The following is a 16,906-nucleotide window of genomic DNA, read 5'->3' on the forward strand; positions in this document are numbered from 1 at the left end:
CAATCGGATTGTACAATATCCAGTTAATTTTATATGAGTGCACACTTGAGAACCAGGAGCATATGGCTTCTAATCCTTGTTTTGACATTTGGCCTTGGACACCTTTACTGCAAGTTCTCCATATGTAAAATGGGGCAGTCCAGTGCCATACAAGTGCTTAGTTATTAATGTTGTGGTCATAGCTATTGAAAAAACTATATGCTGGAAGGATGGCTTCAGCGTCACAGAAAAGGTGATTTGTTCAGGTGAATGTCCGGATCAGTGTAAGGTTGTAAGGGGATGAGTGGGTGGCACAACTGTCTTAGGGTTTGAAGTGCGAGTGTGGTCGCAGCGCCAGCTCTGGGAGAGAGCTCTTCCAGCGCTGCGCATATTCCACATCCTCTGCGGATGTAGCTTGCAGCGCTGGGAGCCGCGCTCCCAGTGCTGCAGCACTGTTTACACCGAAGCTTTACAGCGCTGTATCTTGCAGCGCTCAGGGGGGTGTTTTTTTCACACCCCTGAGCGCGAAAGTTGCAGCGCTGTAAAGCGCCAGTGTAGCCATGGCCTTAGTTCTCTAATGCTTATTGTAATACTGTTTGTTTTTTTCTTGCAGGAAAGAGGAGGTCTTGCCATGTGCTGAAGCCACATTAAATGGCCCTGCTTGATGAAGCAAATGCAATGGGACATGTCTGATCCAGGCCAGGCTGCTACCTGGTGATGCAATTTGTCAGTTTTTTTTCATTTTAATTTTATTTTTTAATAAATGCTGCATTGATGAGAGAGCTGGCATTCAGGACCAGACACACGATTTCAACACCAACAATCTGTTCCGGAAGACACTTGTTTTGTCTAAATGTAGCATTGATCAGTTAGTCATCACAGGAATGACTCGGCCCTACCCAAGGAAGCCTTCTGCCTAATTTTAGTACCTTGTCCCCCTCTCTCTTCGTCCCTTGTTTTTGTTTTCTCTTTGGGGTTCAATCCTATTTTCTTAGTGTTATTGCACACAGTATTCAGCTTCTCTTCAGAAAAGTAGCAGGTCTAACGCTGGGACTTGGACGGTGTGCAATAAGTCCTGCAGTCGTGTGACCAAAGTTCCTGATGGAGCTGTCTTTGGGCAGCATTTGCACCGCTTTTGTATAGCAATAAAGCCTTATCAGAAACATTTCATAGGAGGTAAAGATAAAACAAACACTTTAAGTGGGATGAGGCAGGGAGGGTTGGGGATTTTTTGAGGGGCGGGAGGGGGTTAAAGGGAAGACAATGACATTGTGTCCCAAGCCAGAGGCCAGATAGCAAAGTTAGTGTAACACTGAACTGTCTTGAGCAGTGGGCTGTCTCTGCATTCCAGTGAGTTGCACAGTGCTCTGTTTCTGGGGCATGACAGTTCACTGCAGGAGCTTGGAACATTTAGCAACTGGTTATTTCCGTCCACGCCATCAAAACTCAACCCTGTGGATGTCGTCGTCCTGCGTTGGGCTGGAGAGCGTGCAAAGACAGTAGTATGTCGTGTTTGCCATCTGAGAGGACAGTCACCCCAGGACTGCTACCATGCAGGGACAGGAGCTGACGTGGCACAAACAGGTTATCAGGTGCTTGCTGGCTTTTTGGAGACTTAATGTATTTTCAAATTGATATGGTAATCTTTTTGTTCTGTTTTTAAAGTTTTTAGTGGATGCAGGAACAGCCACACTTTTGCACTTTGTACCTAGTGACAGCAATGGAGAATGATGTGGCCCCAGCACAGGACTCCTGCTGTTACGCCCCATGTAGACGGTTGTGGAGAGGGCTGGGGAGGCACACTGCTCCAAGGAACTGTGAGGTAGAACAGTGCAGAGAAAAGGACGATACCTAGAACTGCCCGGGAGCAAGGTCATGTCAGCTTGTGTACTTGACCCGGGAGCAAAGGAGTCTCTGTGTAAGCATGAAGTACCCAGCCTGTGCTGGCCTCAGCAATGAGCTTGTTCCCAGCCTGGACTTGTGCCCTAGGTCGTATGGGTGTAGAAGATGGGCCATTTTTAGTACCAGGCTCAGGCTCATAACAGCAGACTGCCATAAGTTGTTCTGTCTATGCTCCTGTAGGCTTTAAACACGGAGCTGGGCTTGCTTTTGTGTGTAAGCTGTGTGCTGAAACCCGCCTGGTCACATCTGAAATGCCGCTTATTTTACTAGTCCAAGATCTAAGCTGGAAAATCATTCACTTTGGCATAAAAGCATGAGGCTTGGCACATAGGTAGCCAAATGGCTTTTTTTCAGCTGTATTCTCATCTGTGCGAATCTAAAGCCCTTCACCTTGTGAGTATGAAAAATAGCCCTGACATAGATCCGTTATCATGAGCAAAAGCACCCCAGCCATATTTCAGTTTGTTTAAAAATATTTTATTTTGAAACGCATGATGTGGATGTCCATTATGCTGCATATTTAACATTTTAAAAGTATATTGGTATAGAAAAGTGAAGAATGAAATGTTCTCCCTTATCCCAGCAGAACAGACCGACTCAGTATCAGTGTCTTGAAGTGAGGTGCCCACAACACAAGGCTCTCATTTATTTGTCCAAAGATACAGGTTTGGTTTTGTTCTTAGGGTGGTCTGAGGATTGCCTTTATTGGAGTGTCAGAAATGAAGTCCAGAGTGCTGGAAGTAAAATGAGATTACACTCAGCAGCCCTGTGAACTTGCAAGTTGTTGTTGAGGCAGTTTCCTGCAGCTGATACAGCTTTGTTGTCTCCCAACTGCAGTTATTTGGTAAGCAAATGCTTTCCACCTCCATTGTTCTGGAGGCCCTCTCTCCCTCCTTCATGCAATTGAAAAGAAATAATTGAAAGATGCATTGTGCTGGGAGGGAAGCCTCACACTCACTGTTGGTTGCTCCCCAGGCTGTTCAGAAGCCAGTTTCACTTCACAGCCAAGATTTTCAAAAACAGTTAAATGATTAGTAACTTTGAGTGCCCAGTTGGAGATGTCTTAGAGTCTGATTTTCAGAGAGATGAGGTTCAGCAGTTTATAAAAATCAGGCCTCTTTAAGATCCCTTAAGTTGGGCACTCAAAAAATTTACTATGTCAAAGCAAAAATGTTATTAACCAAATACAACAGAACTGCAACTGATCCCAGCAGTTTTTGAAATCCATGGCTGGATGTCACAGCCCCATTAAGTACCTGGTGAGGCCAATAGCTTGTTCCCAATCTCTTCCCAGAAAGAACAGGAGTACTTGTGGCACCTTAGAGACTAACAAATTTATTTCAGCGTGAGCTACAATTCACTTTTTTGGATGCATAGAATGGAACACACAGACCGGAGATATTTATACATACAGAGAACATGAAAAGGTGGAAGTATGCATACCAACAGGAAGAGTCTAATCAATTGAGATGAGCTATCATCAGCGGGAGAAAAAAAACTTTTGAAGTGATAATTAAGTTGACTCATAGAAGATGTGAAGAGAACTTAAACAATGGGAAAATATCAACGCGAGTCTACAACCTATCCTTAAAGATGATCCCTCACTCTCACAGATCTTGGGAGACAGGCCAGTCCTCGCTTATAGATAGTCTCCCAACCTGAAGCAAATGCTCACGAGCAACGCACACATACAACATAACCCAGGAACCTATCTTGCAACAAAAGCCGATGCCAGCTCTGTCCACATATCAATTCATAGTGACACATCATAGGACCTAACCACATCAGCCACGCCATCGGCTCGTTCACCTGCACATCTACCAACGTATATATGCATCATGTGCCAAGCAGTGCCCCTCTGCCATGTACATTGGCCAAACCAGACAGTCTCTACACAAAGGAATAAATGGACACAAATCTGACGTCAGGAATCATAACATTCAAAAACCAGTGGGAGAAAACTTCAGCCTCTCTAACCACTCAGTGGCAGACTTGAGTTGGCAATTTTGCAACAAAAAGCTTCAACAAACAGACTCCAAAGAGAGACTGCTGAACTCGAATTAATTATCAATTAGATACGATTAACTCAGGCCTTAAACAGAAGAAATTGGGAAATGTTGGTCACTTACACACTATTGAATCTATTTCCCTATGTTAAGTTCTCCTCACATCTTCTATGAGTCGTCTTAATTATCACTTCAAAAGTCTTTTTTCTCCTGCTGACGATAGCTCATCTCAATTGATTAGACTCTTCCTGTTGGTATGCATACTTCCACCTTTTCATGTTCTCTGTATGTATAAATACCTCGTGTCTGTGTGTTCCATTCTATGCATCCGAAGAAGTGAGCTGTAGCTCACGAAAGCTCATTCTGAAATAAATTTGTTAGTCTCTAAGGTGCCACAAGTACTCCTGTTCTTTTTGAGGATACAGACTAACGCGGGTGCTACTCTGAAATCTCTTCTCAGTTGCAGTTCTTGGCCTCCGGGGGCTGCATTTCCAGCTGATATAGTTCTGTGACTAAGTGCAGCCTGCTTGGGATCTCTTTGAGTGGAGAAGGGGAAATGTCCATAGGAATCTGGTCTTTCTCTTGGCTTGATGCAATTTCAGCCACTGCAATAGTGTAAGTTGCATCAAGTCTGCAGTGTTAGTAGCAGATTTTAACCTGTTATGTTTCATATTAATTAGCTTTGAGCATTGACTTCATGACTTCAGGTGAAAGCTTTAAAAATGTGTTTAAAACATATCCAATAAACAGCTCTAAATGGCCCAGAATATGTTAGGAGTGAGCCCCAACCTTCGCTGCACAGTGTGAATTTGGAGGGGCTCTTTATCTGAAAAGACAATAGTGAACTTGGTCTCTTGTGCCTAATTAGTGATTAGGCATCTTGTAAATAGTTAGATAAACTTTGAGAAATGCCCAAGATTTCTTACTTTTAAAACAGTGAATGATTCCTCCATATTCTGGGGCTTATGTTCTGAATTATACCTCATTGACTCCACAGCATTGTCCTTCCTATCAGCCAGTGAACTGAGATGGAAAGTAGCTTTTATATGTTTTCATCCTTAGTATCTTGGAGGTTGTAACTTAGCACAGAACCCGTCAGGTGGTGGTGTCCTTGCCTGACCCAAATGATTTTATTAGTGAGCTACGCACAAAACTTTGGTTTTCTGTATATTGAATCCCTGCTATCTAAATTCACATACAGTATGTCTAGATTAAGATCCCCCTGTCTCCAGTCCATGTGGCATGCAGTTTTTCCATTTGGTCCTCTTTGCTATCTGAGCTTTCTTCCAGCCACTTTAGGCTACAGTCTAGTGCTCTCGTTGTGTCGCGGTCCAGACATGTGATTGCTGTACTGTATCCGGATTACCTTTCGTGGTTATTTCCCTCTAAGGGATAGCAGTTGACTTAACCCTTTCCTAGGCCGTGCTATGCCTTGTGCAATCTCCCACTTGCAACAGAGATGTTTCCATTGTTAACGATGACAGATTGGGACTTGCTTTGACCATTGGAGGTGGTGTTCTTTGGATGCATGCTATACATCTGGGTCCTCCCATAGGGTAAGCACTGTATCCTGGGGAGGAATTGTTGCACCAGGTTGGAAGCAAGGCATATTCTCTACCAAAGATGGATTTATTTACACCTAGCTGTATCCTTCAAAAACAGTTTTAGACTGGGGCAAAATTATGATCAGATCATGATCAGAAGGCAATGAAGACTGAACAGGAACTATATTCAGCTCTCTCCTTCCCCATCTATATTCAGTATTTAAGTCTGATCATATCTATATGGTATGTATAATTTGTTTAGTTTTGTGTGGGTGTGTGTATATATATACACACACACAGATGTGTGTATATAAATAGCATAATCCAGATTTCAATTTATATATGTATGTTTATATACACACACAGTTGGAAATTGTATGAAACTTTCTGAAATGGAGACTCGATGCACAAAGAATTTGATTTACATCTTTATGCACAGGTACATATAAAACTCCAAGACGTGTACAGCCATATTTGTTGGTTAAGACTGAGGCTGATAGACCATAGCTTGTGGTGGCAAAATCTGTTTTTTATATTCTAGTTTAATAATTTTCACCCAGCAGGGCATTGAAATAAATGGATTACAAAAGTGCGTTCGCTGCAAAATGACTGATTTATATCATTACTCCTGACATCACTGCTGCTGTTCAATACTTTATCTGCCAATGTGCTTTTGTACTGGAAGAGGCAGAGGAGTTGGTTGCACACTTCGTAGAGAAACACATACAAATCAGCTGTCATTAAAAAGTTCTTATGTTGTAATGACATCTCACCTTGAAGCTGGTAGGACTGCAAAAGTCCTTCATCCTTTCAGGCATCGTAATACAATCTGTGGACTTTTGGTGAGTCCTGTCTTGTGATGTCAGTTGATCATTATCAAATGTGTACGACCACTCTGTTGAAGACCAGTGTATATTATATTTGCAAAAAAATTAAATATGTGAAAGGCAAATCTGTGGTAATTGCTGTCAGGCCATCCTGTTGTAGAGATGTATCAGAGAGAATTGGTTAGGGGGCATGGGAACTTGCAAACTCAAGTTGTTGTGTTAGAATATTTTGCCATGCTTTTGTGTAGACCTGTTTGTCTGAATTCTCTTTCACGTCATTCTGTTCAGGATTTGGAGAACACAGAGAGTGCTGCTAGCAGGGAGACCTGTTCTTACAGATTGAATGGGACTTGGAATTGCTTTTTCAGGTGTGCATTCCCCTGCTGCTAACGTAGAGGTATGGTTTACTTCAAAATTGTATCACCATAAAAACAAAGGATACTTGAACCAAGGATATTTGGTTGTGTTCAGCACAGCTGTCTGGAAAGCACATGAAAAGTTGATGAAGTTTTTTTTCTTTACTCTGCCTTGCCTGAATACCCTGTTGATGGCATTCATCTCAGTCAGAATGTTTGTGATACAGGTGTAAAATTTGCAGGCCAGGGGAGAGGAAGAGGAAAGCCGAGGCCTACAGATGAGATTGTAAGTGTGGCAGTACAGTTTGCCTCCATTATCAGCTGGTGTCCAAAAATAAGGTTCAGCAAGATGGCCAGCCAGTTGTAATTGAAAGCATCATCTAGCTTATTTAACAGGTTGTATCTGGCCAGAAGTTCTGGCTAATAGATAGCTATCCGTAGCTGCTCACTGACAAGTACTCCAGAATGGTTCTCCTATGTTTCTTTCTAATGTTCCACTTTCCCTCTAGTTCCCCTGGGCAGAAGCCTCTTGATTTCCTTCTGCCTTTTTAGTAGTTGGAGCCTTAGGGCTCTGATGTGTGGTTTCAGGATCCACAGCCCTCTGCAGGGATATCACAGATTTTGCTTCCCTTCCTCATATTGTGCAACTTTTCCTGCATTAACTCTCCTCCCTTTGTACTTTTAATTATGGCTCCATCTTCCAGGAGATGAGCCATTCTACTCCAGGCGTAATCACGTTTAAATGAAAGCATCCCCATTTCCCTCACTTGTCCAGCGATTCTAACAGAGAAACAATTGAGTTACAACTGCAGAATCCACAGCAGCTCTGCTGACCTTGTTAAGGCCCGTGGTGGATTGTCAGTGTTGATGTTAAAGAGGGGGCCCAGTGGAAGTGGAGGCAGAACAAGTCCTCATTGCTGTATGTATTCTAATAGTCAGACTTGCAGCTCAGTGTCACATGAGACTTGTGGAGTTCTTGTTGTTTCAGTTTAATTTTAAGAAAAAAATACAGCAGCTTGTCTTGTAATTTTTAACCATTGTTCCAAAGAATAGGTTTCCTTCTCCTGTTGATCTTCCCATAACAGTGACCTCACTCTGAACGGCTGTGTTCCAGTCAGTTGATTTAGTCTCTAGCTGTTAAGACAGATTTTGCTGTGATTTTTTTTTATAAGTGTCTATAAAACAAAATGAAACCTGGTGTTCACAATGGTTTTTTGTTTGCCCCAGCATCAGTTCTCTGTGAAATCCTAATTGAGCACTTCCTTATTGTTCTGAAAACATGTTTTCCCTGGTTATAGGCTCTCACAAGGCAAGTGTACTTCACAGATTTATTCTTTCACCAGGGCCAGCTTTAAAATAAAATATTTTGGATGGGTTCTCTCCCCAAAGTGAAAGTTAATTTCTTAAGTAACCTTGACCCTTTCCCCTTTACCAGAGGAGGAGGGCTTTTAATAGGATGTGTTGTAAAGGTTGCTGCATAGAGTCGCACATTTGTTTGCTATTTAGAGAGTACGGTATAGGTATTTCTTGCCGTGGTGCTGTACAGTGCCACTCTAACCTCTATAGCAGGGGTTCTCAAACTGGGGGTCGGGACCCCTCAGGGGGTCGGGAGGTGATTACATGGGGGGTCACGAGCTGTCAGTGTCCACCCCAAATCCCGCTTTGCCTCCAGCATTTATAATGGTGTTAAATATATAAAAAAAGTGTTTTTAATTTATAAGGGGGGTGTGGGGGGTTGCACTCAGAGGCTTGCTATGTGAAAGGGGTCACCAATAAAAAAAAAAAAAAAAAGTTTGAGAGCCACTGCTCTATATAGTGTTTGAGTTTGCTTAGACATTACACACTAAATTTTCTTATAACAAGTGGACAATTATCACGCTCCTGGGGAGAAAATTCTGTGGTTTCTGAACAACTAGCAGAGGGATCTTTCTGTGATTTCTGTGTTTTTTCTCAAGAAACATGCACAGTCTGCTGGGAACAGCTGAAGACGAGAGAGCGGTATAAACTCGGGGGGAGAGGGGATGTAAAAAGGCAATACACATTAGTATACAGGGTTTACTGCTACTAGTTGGTTTAAGCAGGGTCAAATGACAAAAAAAGCTTACTTGCAAAATGGTCAGTAGCCTAAAAACTAAGTTGGTGACACTATAATACTTTTCCAAAATGCTGTGTTGCTGTTGATATTCATAGGAAAATGCATTTCACGTTATTGGTAGCTTGTCTTCTTGGTGAAGGTAGGATCACTTCTTCCTTTTCCAGGGATGGCCTTCTCTGAGTCTCAGCACTTGCATGGTTTCCCTAATCAACTTGTAAAGGGATTTTTTTAAAACCATGTTACTCAAACTGCCTAGTAATCAATAGCCTGGTTTGGTAACATGGCTGCAGGTAGGCTGGGAAGAATTTAGACAGTAATTAGTAAATGTTCATAATTCCCTTGGTCTGACTGCACAATCATCAGGTAGCATCCATGGCTTTTCCCCAGCTCTGTCTGACCAAACGGTTGCAACTCTTTGGTTCAAAAATGGACCTTGCTCATATGATTCATGCCTTTGCCACCTTGAGATGAGACTGGTGCAGAGGACTCTACGTGGGGTATACCTTCCAGTGATTCAGAAACTGAGGCTAGTGCAGGACACAGACACCCTTTGTTACCAGCACATGATGACAGTGCTCTGTGGTCTGCACTGGACTGGCTGCCTCCTAATTTCCAAGTGGGATTTACGCTGTTTGGTCTGACTGGTAAAGCCCCAGCTGGCTTGGAACTGACCTGCCTGAGCGGCCCGCCTCTCTCCCTGTGTGATGATACCATCGTAGAGACCAGCAGAGACACTCAGGCTGGAGTCCTCTTGCTGCTGCCAGTGAATTCTCTGTATAGGTCGCTTCATTTTGGTACTTACGTGCATACCCAGTGTGAATCTGTTGGGATCTACAGCATGCCGTGAAGTTTCATCTGCTTTCCACATGCTTCGGGGGAGAGGGGGAAGTGGGGTCATTCAAGGTAAGGTTTACAGGATGGGGTAAGACTGCTGATTTGTTTACCTCTTTTTAAGAAATACATGCATATAAAAGGCACTTAGAACACAGAGAGAGGGACATTTGTGTTACGAAGGTAATCATACATATAAAATTGTTAATTTCTCCCTTTGCCCAAAAGAACTCCCATGGTTCACTGACATTTACAACGGGGGAAAGTAACAGTGCAACATTGCTGGAGGACTAAGGGTCCCAGCATAATGTGCATTGAGGACAAGTAGAAATTCAAAGGCAGGTTTCTTTCTTGGGGCATGATGGTCCATTCGATGCATATTTGCTTGCTCTAAGTAAGTGATGCTTGTGAGTGAAAAACTCTCAAATGTATTTTAATTATGAATCTTACTAATTTTTCAACTTCTGCAGTTACTAAATTTAAAATAACTTGGAGTAAACCCCATTTTATGTCAACATTCATAACTAGCAGTCAGACTTTTCTAAGCCTCCCTATGGCAGGTAAATTCCAGTCTCCATTTATCAGGAAACCATGTCAACATTGGCTTCATTGTGGATGGTGCCTTAATCAAAACCCAGAATGTTGCTGTGAGAGTGATTTTTTTGTAGCCCTTGGATGCCCCTTAGAAGGATCTATGCATGAGTGTCACAGTTTTTTAACTTTAAATTGAGCAGAAGTTTCTAAGAAGATTTTTTTCAAAACAGGTAGGGCCCGATCCAACTCTCATTGACTTTATAGTAACTAAAGTGTCTGACTTTTTATGGGGGAAACGAGTTGTAGGTTAAGAGAGAGAAATTTTCACTAGGATCTGGCCTCCACCTTCAGCATCAGGCAGAATGCCCACTGATACTTTTCCTAGTAAACCCCAGTAGAGACAATATCACATACTTAAACACACACTTTCTCTGATAAAGTGAGGCACAAAAATAAGCTATTTGACTGGCTCCTGGTTGTGCAGTTACCATATTATGGCCAATTAGGCTAGAACTCGTTTACCTCATTACTGACAGGGCAGTGTGTTAATAAGCCTGACCTAAAAGTAAAAACCTCCCAATCGATTTTATAAAAGAATTGAATTATATTTCAGAATGACCTTTTTCTTATTTTCAGCTTTTTAAAATGGACTATAAAAATGCTGGAAAACAGGCATTTTTGTAAAATGTATTTTTATATTTGATTGCTCAGGAGAGAGGATTTTTCCTGAAATAGTGCAGCTTTTTGTAAAAGGCAGGGTCTCGTCTGTTTTAATTTGACAGTTGTGTGCATGTAAATGATTAAAAACATTGTTCATGTGGTTCTAATGATTGAGTAGAACTTTTTAAAGATTCTGGTAATCATAATAATTAGTTTGTATTAGTGCATTCCGCACTTCACTGGGTTTTGAGTAATTGTGTTTCATGCATCAAGACGGTCTATTGCCAGGTATTGGGAAAATTTCCCCTAAATTAGACCACTAACGGATGCAAACTTGGGATATAACTAAATCACATCAAATGTTAATAAAACTTGAACAGAATTTTAAATAATGATTATTTGTATGGATAAACTGGTGACCCCCTATGAATATTTTCGTTGAGTTTTGAACATAGGTCCTCAACCTTGCAAACACTTAATTTAGTTCAACGAGTCTACTCACATTAATAAAATTATACATGTTTAAATGTTTGCAGATCAGGGCCATAGGAAGTTCCAGGAAAATAGAGAGGGCTTTAACGTAAGATAGATATTAGACAAAATACAACTTGGTCCCCATGAGCCTCTGATGTTTTCTTTTATAGAATATGTTCTGACCACTTCTGTGTGAGAGCACTATTATGTACTCGGAGTTATTTTTAAAGTGACGACTATGTTTCTCTGATGCTACAACCCTTGGGTCTTCAGCCTCAGTATTCAGTGGTGGTTTTATAAACCACACCCTATCACATGGTGATAATGAGCCCGCCCTAAGTTTTTAACCCTTTAAGTGCCCATCTCTTTTTTGTTGTAAGGTTTAAATACTGAACTGTGACTGGGGCCTGGCATATTTTTAAAACTTAGATTGACATAGATAAAGGCCTCAGGGGTATGTGAAAAGTTCACACTCCTGAGTGCTATCAGTATGGTAACCTACAGCCCCAGAGTAGAGGTGGTTAGGTTGAGGGAAGAATTGTTTTGTCAACGTAACTATCCTTGCTCAGGCAGGTGGAGTCACTATCGCAAAGGAAGAACCCCCTCTGTTGCTGGAGTGTGCAGCTCCAGTGCTGTATGCCACTGAACCCCCGTTGTGTAGAGCAGCTCTGACGTGCCAGGGCAGTGTGACCACCAGAGCAGAATGTCCTCGTGCAGGACATCACCCCTTCTTTTCTGAACTGAGGCCAACTGATATAGTTTTCCAAGTTTTGTTTCTGAAACGTTGGTATATTAGCCCACCTCCAGTGCAGTGTATGTCACCCTTCTTCCTGCACACTTCACCAGTCACCTTACAAGAGCCCCCAGTTATTGTACTCAAATCTTTAATAGGCAAAAAGACCAATATGGCTTTGACTGACAGTTGTCACAGCATATCCTCTGCGGCCTCCTTCGTTATCTGTGCCACGTCAATTCAAATCAGAATAGTAATAGCATTGAATTTGCCCTAACGATCTGTTTAATTTAGCACACAGACATTATTTGTTAACACCAAGAGAACTAGTGATTACCTTGTGCTGTATATTTATGTAGAATGACGGCCATAACACATTAACGACACACATCTGCATAGTGTATGAAAACAGCCAGAGTGAGCCTGGCATTTGCACGGTGCACCAATTTTATTTGTACAGTGTACTGCTTAGTGTTTTAGTATCAGAGTGGTAGCCGTGTTAGTCTGGATCTGAAAAAGCAGCAGAGAATCCTGGGCCACCTTATAGATTAACAGACGTTTTGGAGCGTGAGCTTTCGTGGGTGAATACCCACTTCGTCAGACGCAGGCGTGTTTTAGTAAACATCACTGTAAATTTTAATAGTTAAGATATTGTGCAGTTTCTGGAAATGATTTGGAAAAAGAAATATTAGCTACTACTTTAACTCCTAAGAGAGCTAACTTTACAAAAGGTCTTGAAATGGTACTTTTCTAGATTAGACATTAGACATGGAAAGTCCCTGTAGATCATCTTGTCTATCCAGCAAGGCTGTTCTCTACAGTATATTTCCCCAGTATTGCTTTGGCCAATCAATTTTAAAATGTTCCAGGCAGTGGACTGTTCCACACGTAACAGATTTCCGTTTTCTAATACATTAATTTTCCATTTATTTCCTCCCGTCACTCCTACTTATTTCCTTTTAGACCATGCTAAATAATTCCTTTCTCCCCAAAGAGAGATCTAGTCTGAGATGGGAAGAGGTGTGGAGGGGGGGGGAGGGAAGGAAGAAGTTAAGCCACCTGCTACATGTGAGTAAATATTAAGTGTTTCTTGTAACTAAACATTAACAAAAATCCACCTGCAAAACTGTTCACCTAATTCAGAAAGTATTTTTCTACTCAGATGTTTCTTGAAATCTGTTGATTTTTTTGAAAAACCTGAGTAGTCTGGATAGCTGCCCTACCCATTGTGTAGCATCTTGGCTTCTTCGAGGAGAAGATGCAGTGTTCATGCATTGCAGGATAATCCTGGACATCAAAGGAAAGAAATGCTTTCCTTCTTTCAGGGGACCTCATCAATACATGGAGAATTAGGGAACGGAGACATTTCGAAAAGTCTGAGTCACTCATTGCTGCTCACAATTCTTTGTGAGGGATCTTAAACACTTTTATAATGAAAATGAGAAGTAGTAACATACACAGAACCCAGAACACTGTTTCTGCATATCAGGACATTGATGAGTGACTCTCTGTACGTAAAAGGGTGATGGATAGCTCCTGCTACTTGTAAGTACAAGTGATAAGGTAAGGAGAAACAAGTCCTTCTGAAAGGTCAAAAAATCATGTTGTGCTTAGATGCCATAGCCAGAAGAGCTTTAAAAATACATATAATGAAAGGTACATTTCACCTGCATACTGTAATTACTGTAAATCCTGCTTAACTGTCTAATCTGCAGAATCCTTTACCTGTATACTCTAAACTGAAAATGAAATAGTGCTCGTTTCAACACTTAAAACTGATGAAAGGTGATTTAAAACACTTTGCCTAAGAAAATGATTAATCATAGCTTTGCCTTTAGCTATAATATTTAAATCTTTAATGATGATTAATTTAACATTTAAATTAAAATAACATTCAACTGACAGTATGGAATTAAATATTTTCTAGTTATCAAATATTCCTCCTCTGCATCTTCCTTCGGGGACGTCAGAATCAGATCCATTAGAAAGGCCTCCTGTGCAGCTATGTCATTTCCTAACATTTTTGTCTGTCTTTAACCACAGCAGAACACATTATTGAAAATTAATGGAAAAGTACAAAGATCCTGTTTAAATTACTATGAACTTTACACTCAAAGCAAATCTGACATAAGTCACAAGGCCCAACCCTGCAGTTTGACCTGTTGTCTATGGATCTGTATTCCCATGAGAAATGCCATTTATAGCATGAAGGCTCCTGACAAATGCACAAATCAGATTTCTAGATGAGGGTTACCATGAAGTAGTATTGTTTTCGATCACTGAATGTTCCTGCTTGTTCCAATACACACACAAAAGATGTAAACGTAATATATTAACTAAATAATTCTAACCAGAATCTTTATTTGTTCTTTTAGCACTTGACATTAGCGTTATGTATAAAATTACTTCATTCATGATTTGTGTCACAGTAGCGCCCGGAGCAGCATTGACCTGTGCACTATATAAACACATTTTAAAAGACGGGCCCAATTCCAGCGCTGCTGAAAAAATTACCTTGTCAACATATGCCACATACAGACAAGTGCATGTTGAATATAACACAAAATAAACATTACTGAGGGAACTGAAATATGTCACCCAGTCCTGTCCCTGCAGTAGTTCTAAGTGCTAGGATCTAGTCTTTGATAATTAAGAAACCGTTAGCATAGATTCAGAATTAGACATTGTTTGCAGAAAATAGTCACTCCAGCCTCTCCCTCTGTGTCACACACCTTCCCACCCCACCTCCTGTGGCCACCAACCTTGAATGAACACATCTGCAGTCCCTCTGCAACACGTGCAGCCTGGCTCTTGGTTACGTGAGAAGGAAGGTGCTCGCTAAGACGACTATAGGGTTCCCTCCATGCACAGTCCCACACTGAATGCGGAAGGCCAGAGAACCTGCTGCATCCTTGCAAGGCTGACACAAGGGGCTAGAACTGAAGGCCTGTAGTGTGTGCGCATCTATTTCAACTCTCTCTTAATTGCATATGATGTTTCAAATAATAAATATATGATCAGCTATTAAAATTAGGCCTCCAGAGCCAGTGGTGGAAGTACATTTTCACTGGAATAGGCTGAGATCTAAATGTGATTGTTGTAGTTTAATTCCAAAGAATTTATTGTATGGGGAAACCAGACTCTGAATATTCCATCCTCAGTGGCACTGGAGTGATGGTGGCAGAGCGCTGCATTTTTGTGTGTGTGTGTGTGTGTGTGAAGAATCTCTAATGACAAATTTGTAAATAATATTTAATAAAGTTTCCCCATTTTTAGTATTTTTTTAATATAGGAGTAGAACATCAAAGAAAATGGACATTCTAATAAAATGAAATTGTTGGGGTTTTAAGAAGGAAACTTTTCTGTGCCCAGCAATTCTGGCAATGAAAATACAGATCTAGAGGAAAGAAAATGGTTTAATTTTTTCAGTGTCTTAGATATTTGAATACATCTTCACAACTCTTCCAAATGATCCATGCTCCTATCTCCTCTTGCAGACAGGCCCAAGAAAGGAAAGAAAAGTGCGGTTTAACTGGCTAGCTGGTGAGATCGGGCTGTATAATTCTGTCAGGTGTGTTAATAGGCCTGGTGGTGGCAGCTCTGGCTAAGGTATGAGATGGGGACTCTATCCGATAGCTTACACAGAGGAAAGAATTACATATTTTAAGGAAACGCTGACCTAGATGAGTTGTGGTTTTCTGTGGCATGCTAGAGATGTTAGTTTCAAGTGGCGATCTTAAGTATCAGTTATTAATATATATAGGGATTATTTATATTTTTTAAACTTGGTTCTACAACCTAAACTTAAAAGAACTGCCAAATTTTCATGACAGTTCCTACTTGTTTTTTGTCTAAAACACACAATCATAGGTACAGAAAGAAACGCAGAGGTACTAACACATACAGCTGTGAAGGGATGGGAATTTTGTTTTGACCCAGCAGAATACCAGGTGTCTAAACACACTCCAGTAGAGCTGGGGTGGGATTAGTCAATCCAAGAGGCAACATCCCCATTTTCCTACCACATTACACCTCTTTTAACCACCTTCTCTAGAAAGGTAAAGAGGTATTAAAGGGGTATTATCAGGTTGAAAAAATAAACGTACCCAGCAGTATTAACACCTTAGATCGTTGTAACTGAAATATATATTTTTTTAATCCACTCACTTTTCTCATCAATGCTGTGTGTTTCCTTTTGGCATTTCTCGGCTTGGTTGATGAAAAAGCTTTTCGGTTTCATTTTTGTTTCTGGTCAGTTTTGTGGCTTGATGTTCATCTTCTAACTCAAGGCTGCAGTTTGGGGGTTGCCGGTATTGAAATCCAAACGAGCTGTTTCCACTGAAATGTAAAAAGCTGCAGAAACATTTCTCTTGAACTGAAGTTCTGTAAAACTGTTCTAACACATCCCAAATGTTGGAGCGAAATCAACTTGACAAGGCCTCTTTACCAAGGCAGAATCACGTTCCTTTTTATAAATGTTGGCAGTGGATGGCATCCATATGTTGAGGCAGAAAATACCCATGATTCTAATGAATTTTCCCCTATACTAGGGTGTATCTGCTCAGGCACAGAGGAGCGTCCTCCTTCAGGCCATGATATTACTAGTGAAGAGACACTTAGTTCTTTATGACAAATCAGTTAGCTCACAGCTGGCATAATTAAAGCAGTTTGAACTGTTGATCTTTCCTAGCTGCTTGAGTTTTGAACAGTGTCTGCCTCATGCCATGGAACATCTGAGTTATTTCTGTGGGCACTTCTTCGTAACCTCATTGTGTTCTCTTTTTTCCCATTGTTGCAACTAGGTAACAGTTTAGACATTAGGCTATTGGAAGTGCTTGGCTTTGCAGGCTAATAGCACACTGTCTATCAGAGATTTGGCTACACTAGGGAATCCAGTGTCATTGCAATGCTTGTAAAAACCATCGTTTTCCTGAAGGAAACTGTTTGATTTCAGATATAACTGGA

The 16,906-nt window shown here is 41.1% G+C and overlaps 1 protein-coding gene across 2 annotated transcripts in view; it reads left to right on the top strand.

The window, feature by feature from the left end:
• PPP6R2 (protein phosphatase 6 regulatory subunit 2) overlaps positions 1-1,147 on the top strand; it is a 166,608-nt gene extending 165,461 nt beyond the window's left edge. For both annotated transcript variants that reach the window (XM_075064097.1, XM_075064092.1), the window contains one exon: positions 593-1,147. In XM_075064097.1, the coding sequence (XP_074920198.1) occupies positions 593-644 (52 nt within the window). In that variant the 3' untranslated portion in view covers positions 645-1,147. The remainder of the gene's footprint in view (positions 1-592) is intronic.
• Positions 1,148-16,906: the final 15,759 nt, after the last annotated feature.

This window comes from Chelonoidis abingdonii, chromosome 1 (genome assembly GCF_003597395.2).
Source record: "Chelonoidis abingdonii isolate Lonesome George chromosome 1, CheloAbing_2.0, whole genome shotgun sequence".
Lineage (NCBI taxonomy): Eukaryota > Metazoa > Chordata > Testudines > Testudinidae > Chelonoidis > Chelonoidis abingdonii.